Raw genomic sequence first — 21566 nt, 5'->3', positions numbered from 1 at the left:
GCAATAAATAATAATAAAAACTAGCAATAATAAATACAATTCCAGCAATAAATAATAATAATAATAAACTAGCAATAATAAATACAATTCCAGCAATAAATAATAATAATAAACTAGCAATAATAAATACAATTCCAGCAATAAATAATAATAATAAACTAGCAATAATAAATACAATTCCAGCAATAAATAATAATAATAATAAACTAGCAATAATAATTACAATTCCAGCAATAAATAATAATAATAAACTAGCAATAATAAATACAATTCCAGCAATAAATAATAATAAACAAATAACTAATTGGTAGTGTATATATGTTATATTTGCATTGTAAATTTTATTGCTGTCAGTTCATCCTTTAAAAGAGAGCATTTTAAGACACAATTAGTACAATATACGAGGGTGGCGTAAAAATGAAAAGCAATGAGATTAATATTTTACAGATAAAACTTGTTCAAACTTAAAAGAAATAATCTATTTCCAGTTCAAGATAGAGAAATCTTAGTAATTTCAATTTTTCTTCGCCTTAAAAATATTCCGAAAAGAAAACCTCATCATGAAAATAGCTTTATTTTACTGCTCTTTATCTAATTCTTAATATATTTATAATAACATTTTATAACAACTTACATCCGGGTAAATTGTCATAGGCGGCCTCAACTAGTTTTGGCCTCTAACTTTTTAATAGTGTGTTTTCGGACCGGGATTCCTCATCTTATATTGGTCTCCATCCACCTTGCAAGTTTAAATCAAGATCATGGAAACACCCTGTATATGTTTCCCCGCAAGTTTCAAAATAACCATAGGGTGAATGCAGAAAGCTGAGGGGGCGCTGCCTTCTCTACTCCCATTCAAATACCGCCCTGGACATTACTTTCTACGGGCGAATCAAAAAGTAAGTTACACCCGAGCCGTGCTCCTGTACTAAAAGAGAGAAAATAATCACGCTTGGTGGCAGCACTGTCCGGAATGTATTCTCCCCATACCCGAAGCAGCCATGCTGCAGCTGCTTTTATATCAGAGTAGTGACTGTGTCAGTATGGTGTGTCGTGCTCAGATGGCGTCCAACATTGAGTTGCGTTCAGTCCTCCGATTTTTTGTGGACACGAAGGCATAATCAGAGTGAAATCCATCGCCAAATTGTCGAGGTGTATGGTGGGAATGCAATGTCACATCCCATGATCAGGAATTTGCCAGATGTTCGCGATCGACGAACAGTGTGTCGGGCAGCCTGCAACTTGAACACTATCGACAAAACGGAGCATGTAAATGCAATCATCCTTGCCAACCACCATATGAAAATTAAATGAGATTGCAAGTGAACTGAACATATCATACAATAGTGTGTCTACGTTGATTCATGACCAGTTGGGTGTATAGTGAACTGTGCTCTCACTGGGTTCACAAAAGTAAACTCAATTGAAATTGGATGGAATTTTTACACACAAGAAATAAAAAAAAACTTGTCACAAGTGCTTGGAATACCTTGGTGACTATGTCGAAAAAAGTTAAATGTTCATGCATTTTTCTCCAATAATTATTTTCTTTCTAACGTGTTTTGTTAACTTACCTTTGGCTTGCCCTAGCATATTTTGCTTTTTCCAGAGAATTCGCCTGTTTTCTCATAACACCTAAGTTACTTCTTGTGCTTGGATCATTGAAGTAAGTTCTGTTTTACTTTCAGAATCCTGTCTACCGTTGGGAGCCTTGGCTGGTAGCATGATCTCCTCCATCCCGTTGTACGCCATTGGACGTAAGCCAACCCTGCACTTCATCGGTGCTCCTGCGTTGATTGTGGGATTGGCCGTCACCCTCGCTGCGTTTCTCCAAGACACCTCCTCTGCGATGTACGTCGGCCTATGCCTGCAAGGGATCGGCACTGGATTCATCTTCACGTCCGCCCCTGTGTTCATCTACGAAACGGTGACTGCTGAGCTGAGGGGACCGCTTCTGATCACCACTCAGCTGATGCTCAGCGCTGGGATGCTCGTAGGGAACGTCTGGAAGCTGAGGACATCAGTGTGGTACTATGTGGTTCCGTTGTCGGTGGAGCTTGTGTTCTTGTGCGCCTTTTTCTTCGTCCCAGAGTCTCCAGTGTGGCTGCTCATGAAGCAAGATGGCGATAGGGCGAAAGAGGCCTTGCAGAAGTTACGAGGGAAGGATTATGATTCGGCCAAAGAGGTAGCAGAATGCCAGAAGGATCTGGAAGAGTCCTACTCGACTCTACCGCCAAAGACTTGCTTCTGCAGACTCTGCCTGTGGCAAATCCTCAAGCCGCTCCTGATCGGGATCGGACTTGCCTGCTTGTGGCACCTGACAGGCCTGAACGCGTTCGACTTCTACACCCTCTGGGCTTTTAGACACTCAGAGATAGAGTTCGCTAGTTCCAGAACGGTGCAGGCCTATGTCCACGCGAACATCTTGAGCGGGACGCAGATCGGCGCAGTGTTGTTAGCCGTGTTTCTCGTCAACAGGATCGGCAGGCGGGCACTGCTCTGCGCCTCCATAGGACTCACAACAGTCGCTGTGGTCATGATGGCCACGTACCTCATCCAGCTCGAGAAGGGGTCTGTAGGGACATCCAAGGTCCTTCCTCTTCTGAGCCTGATCATCTTCACGATTGCCTTCTGGAGCGGAACAGGCTCCCTGGCGCTGGTAGTGGCTCTGGAAGTCCTGGCACCTCACTCCAGAACCTTCTTCTTCAGCATCGTCACCTCGTGCTTCTTCCTCCTCCAGTTCGCCATGATCAACCTCTTCCTTCGCATGATCGACGCTTTCAACCCTTCCGGAACCTTTTGGTTCTTGGCATCCGTTTCGGCAATCGGCTTCCTCTTTGTCTTCTGCTGCGTTTCTGAGAAGAAGAAGAAGGCGGAAGATGGCATCAAAGAAAGCCACAGCGGCGGTGAAGACGGAAAAAGTACAGAAAACGACGAGACAAAAGTGTGACAAGAAAAACAAGACAACACCCATTGCCTTGCTACTCGTCTTGAACTTGTGAATTATTTCTAAAGGCTGGATCACACGACGCTGGATTTTACAGTTGGTCTGGGACATGTATGATACTTGCTCACCTGCTAGTTTTTCTCGTGCCACACTACACTAGTTGCCGTTCTTGTTTGCATACTTTTGTTCCCACAAGGCTTTGCGCAGACGAGCGACTTGAGGAAGAACATTGTGGGAGAATAACTCCTGCTGTTATTTTCCTTACAATTGCCAAAATTAAATGTAAAGCAAGTGCTAGAAATTGACTCAAGATATGGTAGACAACAGTGGCGGCGATTGGGTTCCAAAACCGGGGGAGACAAACACAGTATATTTCCATTTATGGATAAGGTTTAGCATAGTGCCGGGGCAAAAGTGGCGTAGAATGGGGGGAAACTGCCCCCTCGGCCCCCTAATCACAGCCACTGGTAGTCAAGGTGCACTCAACATGCTTTTAATGACCTTTGGTATGTTTTCACACATGAGATTCACACGATTCATTAAGAAAAAATCACAGTGGTAATAACAAAGATGTTCGTCATGGGGTAATCACATATGCCGTGCACAAATCTCATTGCTATGGATGCATTCCTAAATAATTTTGATCACGAATTCACCTCATTTCTGTTACTTTTTTCCCTCGTCGATCAGCGAACAGAAACAGCAACCATTTGGAAAACAGACAAAAAACCCTTTTCCTCGACAAACTCACAGATTATCTTAACATGACCAAACTTTCGCTCTGATTGGCTGTTCCACAGCATCTAGCAGAGAAGCCAGTTGCACAGTCTGGCAGCCATCATTTCCAGTTAGGTAGCCAGTACAGCGCCAACTAAAGCCTGAATAACACGGAACTGGATATCCAGTAGGAATGCTCTAGTTGACGCTGGACTGGCTACCCATTTGCTAGGTTTCGCCTCACACGGTAATTGTTGCACCGTACTTGTCGATAGTCTTTTGTTCCCTTAATGGCGGCCGCACGAGATGTAAACAACGTATCACTTCACACTTTTAAAATACGATAACTATTCAACCGAGAGGAATATCGCTTCGTATTAAATGGTTTTTAGGTACAAATCAATGGCACTGCTTAAATACATACTTTACCACGTTTACTTTTAGCTTCTTCAATTGTAAACATGCCTTTCGTGCTGTATGCACTCGAAAACCACAGACAAAAAACGCTACTTTGCAAACTCACAGATTATCTTCACATGGCCAAACTTTGCTCTGATTGGCTGTTCCACATCATCTAGTCGAAGGAAGTTAGTAGCAATTAGAACATGTCCTATTCCTCAAAACCAGCCAAGGAGTCAGCCATGCGGCCATGATTTCTACCTAGAAAGTCAGTTCATCGCCAACTAGGGCATTCCAACTAGATATCCAGTTCTGTGTGATAGGGGCTTAAGCTATACCTATTGGAAATCCAGTTTCGTGCGATTCGGCATTAACTTGCTGGAAACCAGCGAAGGACAAGGTACCTGAAGAGAAAAACTGTTACTTCCATTCTAAGAAAATTGAAAATGTCACCCACCTTGGGTCATATTATCAGCTGTGAGAATTGTTGTATTATATATTGTACTATTAGTTCCAAACTTTGATATAAATAATTTGGTACTTATTCTATTAATGTGTTCTTACTTCATTTTATTGATCACCTGACATGTAGCCTTTTTTTAATTCGAAATTAATTTACTGCAGTACTTATTTGTGTCCCGGGTTTACTGTGTCATTGGTGTTCATCAATTTCATCACCTAAAAAACAGAGGTATGTGACTTATAGACTGTCCTAAAAAATGGGAAAAAATGACGTAAAAATGCCAAAAATGAACATTAAATTTTTTGTTTTAGACTAAAGATTGAAATGAAAAGGAAATTAAGCAAAATACAATCTTGCTTTAAAAAAAGGCGCCAAATGATACCACATGCACATTCAATTAAAATATGCAACGAGGATTTTCAATGGAAACAACCAAATAATGAATAATTTTCAAACAATTTAATGAAAAAGAAGTACACGCTGAATGGATTGGTGTAAAATGCATTAATTTCCCGTTGCCTGGTGATGTACTGTGGTGTGTTTTTGTTGCACTGTAAAGAAAAATATATTATCACAATACACGTAAGACAATTTTTGTTCAGAAATTTAACAAATTGTAAAAAAAATGGGGAAACCAAAATCAGGCCAGTCTGACCAGGGTATTCCAACCTTTCCTTATATGATCTTAAATCTTTTACCCCAGACGGGCACCTGGTGGTTTTCCCCGACACAACAAAGACTGTCACCAGTTCAGTTTTCTTTTGTTCGTAAATTGCAATCCTGCGAGATATACGAGGGACGTTCATTAAAGATTTCCCCTGACCCAGTTCTAGTCAATGTAGAATACTGAAATTGGGAGGTTATTTCAGTCGTTCACCGGCAGCGTGTCGGCCGTTCGGCGGACTCTTCATGCAACAGGTCCCGGCAAATTGCGTTCAGGAAATCCGTAACAGAAACCGCTTGTTTTGTAATGTTTCCACTTTTCACAATTACAGTTACAATTACAATTGAAATAAGCACATACCTTGTCGCAAGGATGCTGGAAAAGGTGTCCTCGCAAATACAAATATTTCTGGCACCTTATTCCTGACATCTAATCTTAGATTAGACATCGCTACTTTATCCTCAGTTGACATTAAGGGAAGACAGCATCCCGGCGCATAAAGCAAACCGAAAGCGTAAAATGATATTTAAAAGTAATAATAATGATGATCACTAACCTCCTGTGTTATAAGAAATGTTGAAAATGACCTCCTTGAACCTTCTTAGGTTCAAGAGATCCTGTCTCTCGTAATTCCCTGACCACTTTTCTGCAAGAATTCGTTTTCACGTAATTATCGTACATAAAAACTCTCTGTTCAAGACTATATTTGTTTAACGGCATAAGTAATGAATGAATAACAATTAACACACAATAAACACTGGCCATGAGTAGCACATTACAATAACACAGTATAAACAACACGCGTACTGATAAACGCAAACAGAAGTGAACATGAACGTACAGTGACTACGTCTGGTAGCTGACAGTGTTGCTAACCATTTTTCGGCAATGTCCCTACAGACGTAGTCAAAATGTCCCTACAACTGACCAAATGTTCCTGCTCCACGTAAAGCGACTAAAAAAAAAAACACCTCATGAGCATGCAAGACGGAAGATAAAATATACACATTTACTTACCAAATCTTTCTGCTCGGTGCTTCCACAATTAATGAAGGAGCGAATTTACAGTACAGGACCCCTCCCCGATTTTTGTAATATTTGGCATACTCACTAATTGAGGCCTCCTAATCACGAATTTGAAGTTAAAATTTGTGGGTCACCTGTAGAAATTGCAAAATAAGTTAAATTGAGTGGTCCGCGATCGGCACGATTGCTCATTATTTACCGGAAGATTTTGTGTTTCCAATACTTAAAAAACGAAATATACATTCCTGATATTACTACGACCCCAAATTTTAACTATGTTTGCTTATCCTAACCTAACCGTACCTGAATGGTTCGTGGGGCTATCCGTCAATGGTTTGTTGGGCTACCCGTGCATGTTTTTTTCGAGCCCAAATTTTAACTATGGTTGCCTTGCCAAACCTAACTTAACCTAACCTTACCGAGAATGGTCAGTGGGGCTATCCGTGAATGGTTTTGCGCAAATGGTGATTACGAACCGATAAAAAATCTTATTTTCGTAGCACTTTAACGGCAAACGTTCATCATCGAAGACGCCATTTTCGTATCCTGCAATTTTATAATTGATGTACTGTTGCCAAATTTACCTGTAATCAAATCAGTTCTTCTACATCGTGATTGTCGCTGTCACATCTAAGGACGTTCTTTGGGCAATATACTGAAATCCATAAGTTTATTAATTAGCCCACAGCCATCCTCCTGCACACTCAACCTAACAATCTGTACAACATTAACAACTTTTTACTGTTCTCTTCCGCCATTATTACACAATTCATGCTCTCCAAGTATGAATTCAACAGTGTGGCAACGCTGTAGAAAGCGTAACTAATTGCAAACGTCAATTGTTCATATCAACAAATATGGCTACCATACTTGTATACGGAGAATCATTGCGAGAATTGAAAAGCTTATTTTACAATTTCTACACGTTAATGAACAATTTTTTCACCTCACCCCAACATGTTAACTTGAGATAAATCATCACGACTAATTATTTCGTGAGTATAAGACGTAGCATAGAAATTACAGAAGGGTCCGGTATTGTAAATTCTTGCCTTAATGAATAATAGGGGTGTGCGGGACAGAATTTTTTGGGTCGGGACGGGATCGGGACGGTAATTTTTTTAAATCCCGACATTCGGGACTGAAAAATTTGCAATTTCCCGACCAAGTCGGAAAATTTTCGGGACGGGAAATGTTCGAAATTTTCCGAAGCACTGGAAATCTCGAATTTTACAAGTCATTTTCACTTTAAGTGATTGTTTTTGCATTTCTAGAATAAAAACACAATTTTCGATAAGTTCCAAAAACTTACAATGCAGAAAACGTCGAGAATTAACGACTTTTTAAAGTGACCATTCGGTATTTCCCGACTGCTCGGGATCCCGAAAAGTCGGGAAGTCATTTCCCGAAGTCGGGATTGGGACGGTAATTTTTTTTCCCGATCCCGGTCCTGACTTTTCGGGATCCCGCACACCCCTAATGAATAACGTTGAGTCGTTTACTATTGATTATGTTATTTGAAGTCATACATGGTGTTGCTGTGAAGAGATAGATGTTGGTTGGTGATATATGCTGTATTTCCTGCAGTCCTTAACAATTTTGGTCCCATTTTATTTCCCTTTGTTGTTTTTGTATCACTTAACATTGAAAATATTCTTTCCGTTTCCACGTTAGAATGGGGCAATGTTAGCACTATTTTCGCGAGAGTGGAAATGTTTTCAAAAAAGAACGTGCCTTGAAAGTTTTTGGTAACCGATAACATGTTCCAAAATTCCGATGGAGACTTGTCAGTTAGTTCTTTTTTTTCCTCCTCGCTAAAGTATCCAGATAAACTAATACATAAAATGTAATTTTCCAAGATTGAAAAAGTACCTACGATTTCCCTCATTTGGCAAAATCTGTCCCTACGTCCCTACGCGGGCGAAATTTAGTGAAAAGTCCCTATGCGTAGGGACATGTCCCTACTGTTGGCATCACTGCCGATACGTGCAGTTTGAAGCGCCCTCTCGCGGCTGACAACTCCCCCAACCTCCGATAAGTTGCCGGCCCTGTCGCGACAACTGAGTATAAAGTAGCGATGTCTAATCTAAGATTAGATGTCAGAAATAAGGTGCCAGAAATATTTGTATTTGGGAGGGCACCTTTTCCAGCATCCTTGCGACAAGGTACGTGCTTATTTCAATTGTAATTGTAACTGTAATTGTGAAAAGTGGAAACATTAGAAAACAAGCGGTTTCTGTTACCGACTTCCTGTAATGCAATTTGCCGGGACCTGTTGCATGAAGAGTCCGCCGAACGGCCGTCACTCTGGCGGTGAACGACTGAAATAACCTCCCTGTATATGTGTAATGATACGTACGTGCTTAGGTCATGAGATAATTTTCAATTCTGAACTCCTCTTAGTTTTTGTCTTACAAGTACTAAATTGAGACAAGGTGTAGTGATGGGTCCAGTGGAATACCAAGCAGTCATCAAGTTTCATTACTTGACTGGCCGCACACCAAAGCAAACTTTTGATGAGATGAAAGTGACGTATCGAGAGGATGCCCCATCGTATGACGTAGTGAAGCACTGGCATCGTCAGTTCAAGTGTGGTCGGACTTAAGTAGAAACAGCCCCCATTCTCGGGCGACCCCAGTCAGCCAATGACGAAGACACCATTGGGCAAGTGAACGCCGCCATCTTGGAGGATCGCCGCATAACCGTTCGCCAACTAGCTGAAGATGTCAAGATCAGTGTTGGGTCTGTCGAAAAAATCATCCATGACCATTTGCACATGCGGAAGGTGTCTGCCCGATGGGTTCCTCGGCTACTCACACCTTTCCAAATGCAGGAACGAGTCACGTGCTCCCAGGCTAATTTGACCATGTGCCAGGAAAACCAGGATGAATTTTTTGACAGACTAATCACCCAGGGTTAAACGTGAGTCCATCACTATGACCCAGAGACCAAGGTACAGTCAAAGCAATGGAAGCATCCTAACTCACCACCACCAAAGAAGGCCCGTGTTCAACCCTCAGCGGGCAAAGTGATGCTCACGGTTTTTTGGGACCAGTATGGAGTAGTTATGATGGATTTCCTGGCAAAGGGTACCACAATTACCAGGACGTACTACCCTTCACTGCTGCAGAAATTGCGGAAGGCCATCAAAACCAAGAGGCGTGGCATGCTGACCAAAGGCGTCCGCATTATGCAAGACAACGCTCCAGTTCACAACTCGCATGTTGCCCAGACAGAAGCACGGTTCTGCGGATATGAAATCCTTCCTTATCCCCCGTACTCTCCAGACCTCGCACCATCAGATTTCCACCCTTCCCAACCACGAAGTCATTCCACGACGATGAGACGTTGATTTCTGAGGTCAAGCCATGGCTTCTGGAGCAACCTGCAGACTTCTACAAACAAGGTCTCCACGGGTACATAAAGCGATGGAAAAAGTGTGTGACCATTGGTGGTTCCTATGTAGAGAAGGACTAATGTGTGTACCAATTTTCGTTTATCTCCGTCCATGGGAACTGGTTCAGGGTAAATCTTTAATGAACGTCCCTCGTATATAGGCCTATGTTCACCTTGGTGAAAGACTCAAGAATATTACCAAAATGAAAGAAGTGACAAGATATGACGAAACAATACAGCGAATATTGCGAAAAATGACGGACAAATGCCGAAAATCGGGATAAATTACCTAAAACCTGAAAATTGGCAAAATATGCAAAAATATGTCAAAACGTGGAAATTTCCATAACTCTGACGTCAAAGTCGGTGAAATTGCCTAACCATTGTGTGAGCTCCCTGGTTGTTGTTGGTGACGCTTGTTGCTTTTTCCTTTAGTAATGTTCATGTAATTCGAATAGTGAAATTGTAGCGATATTTTATTACAAAGAGTATTGTTTTCTGCGATTTATAGTGTTTTTCCTGTAACTATACCAAGTTTTGACTGCTTACAGCGCCATTTTTTACCCTGGTGGCGAGAATTGGAACTATTTTTTTTTTTTTTTGCATAATTCGCGAGCGCATTGCTTCATTAGCATATCTACGAAGTTTCAGACTGCTACTCTCATTACAGCCCGTGCTATACCACTCTGAACACCGTCACTTTAATTATAACCACCTTGTACTTTAAAATTACCTTTTCTGGGTTCTAGACGAAGTGTAATATTGTGTATATTTAATGATGTCGGAGATGTCAGAAAAAATGACATTTCATCAACTTCTGCTCCCTAGTCATCACTCATCCTCATCTTCGCGGTTAGCTAAAAGTGGCAGATACAGGCCCGTAGCTAGAATTGATCTCTAGGGGGGGCTCACGGTTTATCAGGGGGGGCTCACGGTTTATCAGGTGACTTTTAAAAAAAAACGTTTCACATTAAATAAAGGTAAGCTGTTTTGTGTGTGTTAAGGGGGTCATTAAGTTAATATAAAACATTAAAGAAATAGAAATATAATACAAATAATATCCTCTTTTTCAATATCTTCTAAAACACGGTCATGTCTCGAAGTGTTAATTGAATGCTACTGACCTCATTCCTTACTAAACACTTCATACACTTTTGATTACACAAATATTTGTATCCCATATGAAAAATGCATGTTACTTCTCTCTTCATAAACTTTTGTCTTCTCGTTTTATATCTAAGAAACTAAAAGTTAAAATATACAAAACAGTAATTTTGCCTGTAGTATTATATGGATGTGAAACCTGGTCCTTTACATTGAAAGAGGAAGATAAATTGAGAGTATTTGAAAATAAGATCCTTAGGAAAATATTTAGACCTAAAAGGGATGATGAGACAGGTGAGTGGAGAAGGTTACATAATTTAGAACTACATAATTTGTATTCATGTCCAGATATTATTAGAATGATTAAATCAAGAAGACTTAGGTGGGCAGGCCATGTGGCACGAATGGGAGAGGAAAGAGGAGTTTACGGGATTCTTGTTGGGAAACCTGATGGTAAGAGACCTGTAGGAAGCCAAGACGAAGATGGAGGGACAACGTTGAGATGGACCTAAGGGAAATCGGTAGGGATGGAAAGGAGTATATAGATCTTGCTCAAGATAGGGAAAGATGGAAGGCCTGTGTTGCTGCAGCCATGAACCTTCGGGTTTAAGAAGGCTAGAGAGTTAGTTAGTTAGTTAGTTAGCATATGAAAAATGCACAATATTCAATAATAGTGACTACAGTACATACCTCTGCCTTAAAAAAGTTGGAGTCGGCGATTCTTCATGTTGTTGAACCTGTGAAGCAGTCTCGACATATCTATGTTCGATGCTCGTTTCTTCTCAAATGCCAGAAAAACAAGATTTGCCAGGCGCTTGCTGCACATTGACAGTCTCTGAGGGCTATTGATGCGGGTTAACACAGAGAAAGTGGATTCACACAACGCTGTACTGCATGCAAAAGTTCTTATGCCAGCAAGTAGAGCATAAGTGTCTTCGTAGGCCATTCTAGTTTTGTACAGTTCTTTAAAAGTATCAGGGGAATCCAGTTTCTTGAGATATGCATTGGCAACAGTTAGTTCCTCTTTTGACGGAATGGTGATTCCAAAGGCTGATAAATATTCAATGTTGCTAAATTGAAGGGACTCAGCCGATGATATAGCCTCCAATAAGTCGTCGTTATTGGTAAAACGTCTATTTATTTCTGTTAGCACAAGATCTAAACATTCGTAGAATATTTGTGTGAGAGATGTGAGCTTTTCCTCTCCTAGGACGTCAGTGATAACGAAGTCTTGCAACTGTGTATTTCGTTTTCTCTTTCTTGTGGGGTGCTCAACAATCTCGTCATGAATTCCATCCTCTTCTAGCAGTACATTACTTTCTTGCAGAATGCCTTCGTACACATCTTCCTGACGCATGCCCCTTAATGTTTCTGTGGCAGCTTCAATCATCTTTCTACCAGCATCCAAATGAACATTACGTGCTTGAAGCATTTTATCAACTGGGCTTAATATTTCAAGGATCTTTTTCATGAACACTAAGCAAAACCGAAACTGAGGTTTGCTAATGACTACAAGCAAACCAACACTTGCTGCTACGTCATCCCCGTTAAAATTTCCATTTTTCACCAACTGCAAAACATGAATTATATCTCTGTAGTTTTCAAATATTGTTCTCGCCATTTTTAAATGTCCTGACCAACGTTGTTCTAAAAGTCGCGAAAGACTTCTCCCCTCGTATAAAATGGCAACTTTTCCCTTTTTTAGAAAATTGTGCAACATGGAACTCTGTTCGAAAAAGTGTTTAATTGGAGAAATTTCATCCACACATTTAACAATTACCAGATGTAACCGATGGTTAAAACAATGAACGTAAGGAATTAGACGCCCAAGCCGTTGCTGGATTAAAGCTTGCACACCACCTTTCTTCCCACTCATAACTGAAGCCCCGTCAAAACACTGGCTGAGCAATTTCGCACTATCCAAACCATATTTCTGCAAAATATTTAGTGTTAGATCTGCAAAAGACTCTGCATCAAAAGCTGACAGTGTTTCTATGCACAGAATTGATTCCATGACTGTCCCATTCTTTACATAGCGGATTCCTATGGCTACGTTTTCTCTGTTGTTTTTATCTCGTGTACCGTCTTCAAGCAAAGTATACAAAGGAACATCTGCACTATTAATGTCACTAACAATGTTTTCACGTACGATGTCAGCCATTATTTCAATAATGTCATTTTGAATTTCAGGGGACAAGTAAGATGCGTTTTTAGGCACCTGCTTAAAACAGTCTGCCAGTTTCTCATCTTTTCGAAGCGTGAACTCGAAAAGATTTCGAAACAGGCTTTGTTCCTCATGTTCTTCTAAGTGGTACGTTCCCCTAAGAGGCAATTCGTTTATTGCAAGGAACTGAATAACTTCAGCAATGCTCTTGATATAATATTGATTCTTTTCAAGAACATTCTGGTTGACTAGTGTAGAAATAGATTTTCCCACCAACGAACGGTTTTGCTTTTCTGCCCACCTTGACATTGCTTCTATGTGTGTAAGTGTCGCATCATGTTTCACTAGCCCTGCTTTGGTTTTATCGAGAGCTGCCTTCCAGTTCTTAAAACCTTTAGATGTAAAGGCCACTTCTTTGCATCCGAAAGGCCGATATTGTCTACAAGCATAGCAGAATGCTGCATCTAAAAATTGCGAATACTCTAACCATTTGAACCTTTTAAACCAGTCACTTTGAAAACACCGTCCATCAGCATTTCGGGGGTAATGTTTGAGTTTTAGCTGTTTAATTTCCTCACCTGGTTTGGAAATGTCCTTTACTTCTGTAGGCAAGAAATCCTCTTCTTGATTGGAGGCAGCCGTAGATGGGGAAAGAGTAGGTACGGTGGTCGCCGTGGTCAAAGATTCAGACGTTTTTTTACGAATTATGAATTTATCCATGGTGCTGGGGAATCGTTAAAATATCACAATACTACACACCAAGGACGAAACATGGTTATATTTTTCGTCACTAAAACCACTCACTATCACAGGAATCAGTTTTACGAAGATACGAAACACAATAACACCCGCGCAAACGCAAAACCTTCTTTACACGAATGAAGAACTCAACAAAGTGTCTTTGTCAATGTTTTTCCCCGACAGGGCATGGGCAAGCCCTTATATTCCACCCCCGACCGGGCAATAAAACTTCCCTTCGCAAAACTTGGGAGCCGATGACCTTTGATGCAGATGGAAAGGACCTGCTACAAGGGGAAGCCGAAAGAGGGGGAGCGAAGGTGCATAGATCCCCTGTGGAAGAAATTTGGAGAACCTTCTAAATACTTCCCGTTACTTAAACTTCGGTTTATAAACAAGATGAACAAATGTGATAACTGCTCTTCATGTACTGTGAATTTATCCTTCTATCAAGTTATGAGCAAATAATATCCACACTCTACATTTTCACTTTTCACGGCAAACAAATTATGCAATAGTTTTACCTAATACCAGGGGGCTGACGACAACGCCAGGGGGGCTGACGACAACGCCAGGGGGGGCTGACGACAACGCCAGGGGGGGCTCAGCCCCCCCTGGCCCCTGCCTAGCTACGGGCCTGGGCAGATAAGTGAAGTAAAACAAATCAAGTCTCACCAAACCAAATACGATTTGTATGCAGATGAACAGTACGCCAACTGTGGTACGGTCTGGACGATCAGTAACGCCTGTTTCCTTGAATTTTATGCAAGAAGTTTGCTTAATTGGTGACACAATGTTTGATTAGGTACGGTACATAGCCGCGGCCCGGCGGTTGAGGAACACTGAAGTATGGAAATACATTGCGTCAAGCATTGTGTCACATGTTAGTCGCTGATTTACGAAAATTCTCCGTAGATGTCACTACGCGCTGTCTTTCCTACCGTCATGTGCATTACATAGCCTGCCATCTAACGGTTTCACTCGCAACTATTAACTCGAAAACTGAATCAACGCGACAAGGAGCAACTGTGAATACGATATAACACAAAACGAAAGAAGAGAGAACAACAAGCACGAGATGATTATTAAAAGTGAATGAGCATAAGATATAATATTTTGCTTACTACTTAAATTCCTATCGCAAATGATCCGAATACAGAAAATAATATCAATTTTGGACAGATGGTTTCGAAACGCTTCTTTAATGTTGATTATTTTAAAGTACAAGAACATTCTGAAAGATTACGGAATCAAGGTAGATGCCACTCAAAATAACTCACGTTTTTATGGAGTTTTTGTGTAATTGATATATAACTGTAATATGCAGAAATTATCAGCTGTTAAAATTATTATTATTAAAATTACAATTTTCATTTAAGAAATTAATAACGAATTACGAGAAATTTTGAAGCAAATTTAATAACTTCAAAATAATAGTGTGTCAAGATTCTACATCATGTATTCTTACGACCTGTCACAAGAAGGGTTAGATTCTTTGTAAGGTTCTAATTTTGAATTTTCTGTCTGAAATTGTGGTGTAGATTCTTCTGTAATAATTGAAATTTCGATCAAGTTTCTCAGCAATAAGGAATCTGGTCATATGTCAATAGGGTCGCCACTGCAAAGTGCACGAGTGGAGCGGTTAGCGTTGCGCTACGAAATTGGCCTTATTTAGAAGAAATTGAGAAAGTATATGATCTTCGAACATTGCAGTGGGAGTTGAATGTGAAATATAACACCAAAACTAACTAACTAACTCTCTGGTCTTCTTAAAACCGAAGGTTTATGGCAGGAGCCAGTGCCGGATCTATAAATATTGCCCCCCCCCGCAAGATATTACCAAAGGGTCCCCTCTGCCTACCTACCTACCTTCACGCACACACATATTATATATACGTATATACAGAGCATTCCCTGACATTCGCTACGAGACTCGGCGGCAAGCGGCCCGGCGTCAGGGATGGTCTTTCCCGGTGAACGGGTCCGCAACAGTCGCACGCTACAGTCCGTGAATTAAAAGAGAGTAATGTACGAGAAAGCGGGAGAATTACAGTAGACGAACTTGCACGTGTAAATGTCAATTTCCTTCGGAGATGCCAGGAATGTGTTGCAGCAGAGGGACACCATTTTCAACACCTTCTGTAGTCAAGGTTAATACACAATATGTACTAACTGTCGCGGATCCCGTTCAGCGGGAAAGACCGCTTGCCGCCGAGTCTCGTAGCGAATGTCAGGGAATGCTCTGTATTTGTTTCGGTTTCCACTTTGAAGTTATTAAAACTTGTTCTAGATTCACTTAATGCTCAGATAGGCTAATCTCTTAATATATAGGTTTAAGTATAGTTTTCCGAACACTCTCTTACAAAGTTACGAAAAATATGGGCGAGGTACGGGAGTACATTGTACCCCCAAAGTTGGTCTGTCGTGTCTCGTCTCGTTCGTGTAAGTATTTCGTTTCGGAAAATTCCATTTTAATTATTCAATAGAAAATAAGATCAGCATATACTCTTCTGATGAAGATTTGTATCTTATCTTCGAATCGACGCGATCACTTCTTTAGAAAAGTGTACCCCCCTTAGCCAAAGGAGCATTGGTCCGCGGCGTGATTTTCTGAGAGCAAATATGGTTCCATCGTTCCACACACATCTTACACAATTTTCATATCTTTACAGAGGTTTCCGAGAACATAGGGCAATGAACTACCTAGTAGCACGCACAATAGAATAAGTTTACAATGGTTTGAATTTCTGTGGTAAGGAAGATAATACTTATATGTTATGAACAATATGCACTTTTTTTATTGGGCGAATTGAAAATAGGTTCTATTAACAGTAGGACCTTGCGTCTGCTGTCAAATTACCAAAAGTGTGTGTGGGGGGGGGGGTACAGGACACTGAGGAACGAAGTCCTCCAGCCTCCTCTCGCCACTCACACGTATCACCCTCTCTCCTGGCGTCAATTGCTAATCTAGCTATAATCTTACCAGGAGCGGTAGTGTCCCAAAGGAAAGGAGAGGTAATTAACCTTGGTGACTATCTTGAAAAACCAAGGTGTGTTTACTTTTTGGATGTGTTCTCTATGTATAGTACTTTGTGTCAGAACAAAGATAAGAAAGATTGAAAGAATAAATACTATGAATAAATTCAAACAACATATATAAATAATATAGAAAATAATAAAGAAAGTGATATGTCAGAAAGGATTGACTTATTCAGTCATGGTCCTTAGACCAATTCCAATGATGTTTGCTCTAGTAAAAGTATTTAAGACATCACAATCACAATTTAGAGTCCCTTGTCCTTGCTTAGTAACACATAATAGAATCTGATATGATATAAAATAGAATAAATAATATGATGATTATATAAGAAATATAATACAGCACAGAACATTGATACATAATTAAGATTAATACTGTGGATTAGTAGTGTAATTGATGATACAACCAGCGCCGGAAAGGAAGAGCCCCCCTCATGCAGATTTGCTACACTTAAAACTTGCTCAACATGGCCATATGAGCTTTTTGCTCTAGTGTGGAACCCCGTCTAATCCAAGATTTTTGTAAAAATTCCCTCGGGAATTTTTCAGAAAGGAAGAGCTCTCTCAGATTGATTTGTCTATACTTAAAACTATGGCAAGTTCTCTTATCATCTTATTGTTTATAGTATGTTTTTCTGTCAAAATCCCAGGAATCTTGAATTGATATTTATTGGGTTCTGAGACCCAGTGGAGTGTGGTGCATGGTTTTTATTGTCTTGTAATCAGGAGGTTTTTGGGTTTGAATCCTGGTAAAATGTGAAGCCTCCCCTGATGGCAAAATGTTAATATTGTTGTCTTGTAAACAAGGGGCTCTGGGTTCGAGTCCTGATAGATTGAAATATGTGTGGCAAAATAATATCTCCACACGTGAGATTTTGAGAATAATTATTCCTAGTTGATATACAACTCCCAGATCTGAAAACCTGGTAAAAAGTGTTTTACCACAGAGCAAAATTATTCTCTATTAAGAATCACCAGAGTTTTGTTATTGCTGTTGTCTGGGTAAAATATCAGCTCAGCTATGCAGGCAAAAATTGCCTGATCAATACAATGGGAGAGAGGCGGACAAACATAATTTATTGCTTCCATGTTTTTATAATCTTTTTGATCAGTCCCATGTTTCGGCCAGCAATAAATTATTGCATGCCAACAGATATAATCTATATTGTGTCTTTTCAGAGAGAAATAACATATTATTCATCATCAAAGAGTAATTGCTTTCTTTCTGTATGCCTGGGAGATTATATCTGTTGGCATAAGCTGCACTGTGCCTTTTCCGAGGGAAATTACATGTCATTTATCATGGGACTCAAAGAGAAATTCTTATCTACGCTATGCTTTTTTCAGGGGCCATCTATCATATTGAGGAAATTCCTGGATATTGTCATGCAAACTGAATTGCATTTAGGTTTGGTCTTGTCGCACACAAGTCTGTAACTTACAGAATAATTATTGCAATATTTCTGTATTTAAGCTTTTGGCGGTGTTATTTGGGTAGGTAATATATATAAAAGTTTTTCTGCCACGAGCAGAGGTGCTATAAAATTTGGGTAAGTAATATATTTTCTGATGGTAAAATGTTGTTTTATAATCAAAGGGGCCTCTGTGTTTGAATCGGGCCTCTAGAATTGCTCCGTGACTCTCTCATTTCTTACATCATAAAGATATGATTTTTCACCTATGAGAATAACACTACATATGGTGTCATCAGGTAATGCCTCATGGAATTCACAGATAATTTTAATGTTTGTCCTGTCATTCACCACAACTTGTTTTCTTTTTGAAGTGTTGATTACAAACATGGGCCTCTGTGCTTTGAATTCATCTGGTGTGTAATACATGTCAGTATTGCCAGTAGTGACTCTTTTGTATGATGAAAATGCCTCATATAATTTGAGGAAATCATCCTTGGAAATGTCTAAATTATAATTTTCTCTAGGAAAGACCTCATTTCTGCCATTTTTAAGATATATGTTCTTGATGTTGCAGTTATCAAATCTACTTGAATTTTTTTCCTGATTATTGTGTCTCCCAGTCTGAAACAGTACCACCACAAAATCAGGCATGTCATATTGTATACTGGAGAATGAATTTGTAGCATCAAACTCATAATAAGTACCAGTTGCGGGCTTCTGTACACATTGATATGTATAAAATTGCAGAGGAACCTGTGGATTTTTTATTATATCAGCTTTGTATTTAAGAGCATAACTGGCCTCATATTCAACAACCGGGATTCTTAGCTCCATAGTCTGAATAATGCATTTGCCTTCATCAGGTAGGGTATTAGGCAGAGCTTCCCCTGTAGGGTTTAATGTGCTGTACCTCATCAAAGCATTATTATCATTGGCAGCTCTTCTAAATGTAATTCTTAAACCACCCTTCCACATAATATCTTTGTAATCTGAGAAGAATCCTGGCAACAGGCGCATAGGGAACAGCACTGTGTGGCTCTTAGATATAATTTTCTCACCAGCCTCAAATCCACCTATTTTGTAGTAAGAAGCCTCGGTTTTGGATAATTTTAGTGTGGCCAAAGCTGTGGAGGTAATGCCGGGATAATCCACTCTGTTTATAACAACGCCATGCTTTCTGATCTCAATTTCAGAGAACAGATGCGGCACAAAATTGTCCACCAATCTTATATTTGAATTTGCCGGGTAATCTGTTCCATCGAGCTTTACAACATCAAATTTGATGTATAGATCTGCTCTGTGAGGGTGTATAAATCCATCCCCTACATCAAGATCAACCTCAATCTCTGTGTTGGGTTGATTTAAATTTGCAAATGTCCTCCTGTTTGGGGGGAATGATTGTAGCTCATAACTCTCAATATTTTCCATTGTATGTATTTTTATTTAAATATTAATCTCTATGATAGCAGTTGTTGTGGCTCCAGCAAAATCAACTAATTCTTCTTTTTCATTAGTGACCATCAATTCAATATAATCTATTCTATTATGACACACAGGAAAATATAATGTTGGGGATGGATTGTAGATGATTGGCTCCATGAATTCGGAATTAGGTTTGAATGTTGCAATGATGCCAGTTTGTTTGTGAGTGCCTATGCCATTTGATTTGGTGATCATACCCTCGGCCACATTACAGTGAATATTTAGAGTCTCTATGGCTAAGAATTTAGGTATATTCATAGCAGTGTGTTTGATGGCCGGTTCAAGTTTTGTGTTGTTCTCAAAGCCTAACAGCTCTCCTATAGTACCCAGATCCACTGTTTCTGTAGCAGATACAATCTCTACTCTGTGAGTGACAGAATTTTGAGTTAATACTATACCTCTGGGTAATTGAGCATTTAGAGTGGACAGATTATATTGCCCTGGAGTGATGACAATTTTTTGATCCCCTACTGCAATTTTGTTGTTGTGGTGTGTAATATTGGGGATCAAGTACATGCCATAAAATGCTCTGAGAGCTATTGTTTTGGGATACACTATGTCATCATGTAATTTGAGTTTCAATATTGAATTTTGGCTGGTGAGATGGAATACCCCCATGATGTTTCAAATACCACAAGGCTTTTTGAAAATTTTCAATTGATGGTTTATTTATTTGAGACATATATCTAAGAACAGATAAACACAAATGTCCGCAATTAACATCTTTGAAGTTTTGAATACGGGCATTATTGTAATAAAGATTAGGTGATTTTAAATATTTTATTAAATTTTCAGGTGGAACACCTCCAAATGAATCAAACACAAATGCCTCATTTTTTAAATATTTAAGATAACAAATCCAGTGAGTGCCCTGATTTTTGTACTTATCCAAATTAACAATGCCACACTCTTTGTTGAGTGGTTGCTCTGGCAAAGAATCAGACATGTACACACCTCTAAAATTTTTGATGCCCAGTGGCTTGATTAAAGCTTCAATATCTTGGTTTGTAAGCGGCTCTTGTTTTTTTTAAACTTATTCATGGCTCTCTTAACACCTTTGCCTTGTTTCTCCATGGCCAGGTTATGGCGCCTCTGCTCATCTAATTCTGCCCTATTCTTCTTGGCATCTATTACTGTTTTTGCTATGGCAGCTGATCCCCCAGCCAAGCTCCCCACAGCCCCGAGAGCAGCTAAGATGGCCGGGATAGTAAATATGAAACCCCCTGTATGCAATTTTTTTCTTGATTGCTGTAATTTTTTTAATTGGGGGGTACTAAGCAACAATTTCATACCATGGCCCTTTGCAAGACAAGAGCTTTTTTCTTGCGCTGCTTTTTGGTTAAAAGACTATCAATAGTTTTAAGAGATTTAAGACCTGCATAAGGTATTTGATACATAACACCCTTGGCCTTCATCCTAGGTTTATTATATATACATATTCACAACCCCCACCCCAGTTTTTGTTTGGTGTTCATAGCTATGGTGGTTCCCAATGCTGCTATTTTTTCACTCAAAGAAGCATCTTTGCTTACAAATCTGCCAAATGCAGCCTCTTCTAATTTTTTGTCTGCAACATGTCTCTTGTCAAGATCAGAATGTGTGTTGTATGCTATGTCATGGTCTCTACAAGCAGCATCTAGGAGATTAACACCAGGATCACCGCTGTTTAATCTATGCTCCAATTTTGTGCCTGGACCACAATACTGATAGCCTGGAATATGTAGTTCAAATGGCAGCTTGTTTATAATGTCATTAACCAGGCCCCGACCCTCAGAAATATTCCAAAATTTAGGTGGTAGAGTATTAATAATTTTTATGAGATATCCAATCCCCTTAGTGTCATTCACTATAAAATTAGACAATTTTGTGCTTATCATGTCCATAATTCCAACCTTTTCATTGTAAAAATTGTTGTTGCCAGCATTTTCCTCCCCAGCTATCACCAATAACCTATCTACAAGTTTCCTGACATCATCAACCCACACAAATTCTTTAGGCAGGGTGTTGTATTG

The 21566-nt window shown here is 39.8% G+C and overlaps 1 protein-coding gene across 1 annotated transcript in view; it reads left to right on the top strand.

Annotated features, from left to right (window-relative positions):
* The window catches only part of LOC145981177 (facilitated trehalose transporter Tret1-like), a 60279-nt gene extending 55721 nt beyond the window's left edge, over window positions 1-4558 (top strand). Inside the window, exon 3 of the mRNA XM_083114299.1 lies at window positions 1689-4558. Within this exon, the coding sequence (XP_082970425.1) occupies window positions 1689-2950 (1262 nt within the window). The 3' untranslated portion in view covers window positions 2951-4558. The remainder of the gene's footprint in view (window positions 1-1688) is intronic.
* The last annotated feature ends 17008 nt before the right edge of the window (window positions 4559-21566 follow it).

This window comes from Lepisma saccharinum, chromosome 29, assembly GCF_977018435.1.
Source record: "Lepisma saccharinum chromosome 29, izLepSacc3.1, whole genome shotgun sequence".
NCBI classification, from domain to species: Eukaryota; Metazoa; Arthropoda; class Insecta; order Zygentoma; family Lepismatidae; genus Lepisma; species Lepisma saccharinum.
Note: the sequence above shows the minus strand (reverse complement) of the source record. Positions and strands in the feature narration are given on the sequence as shown.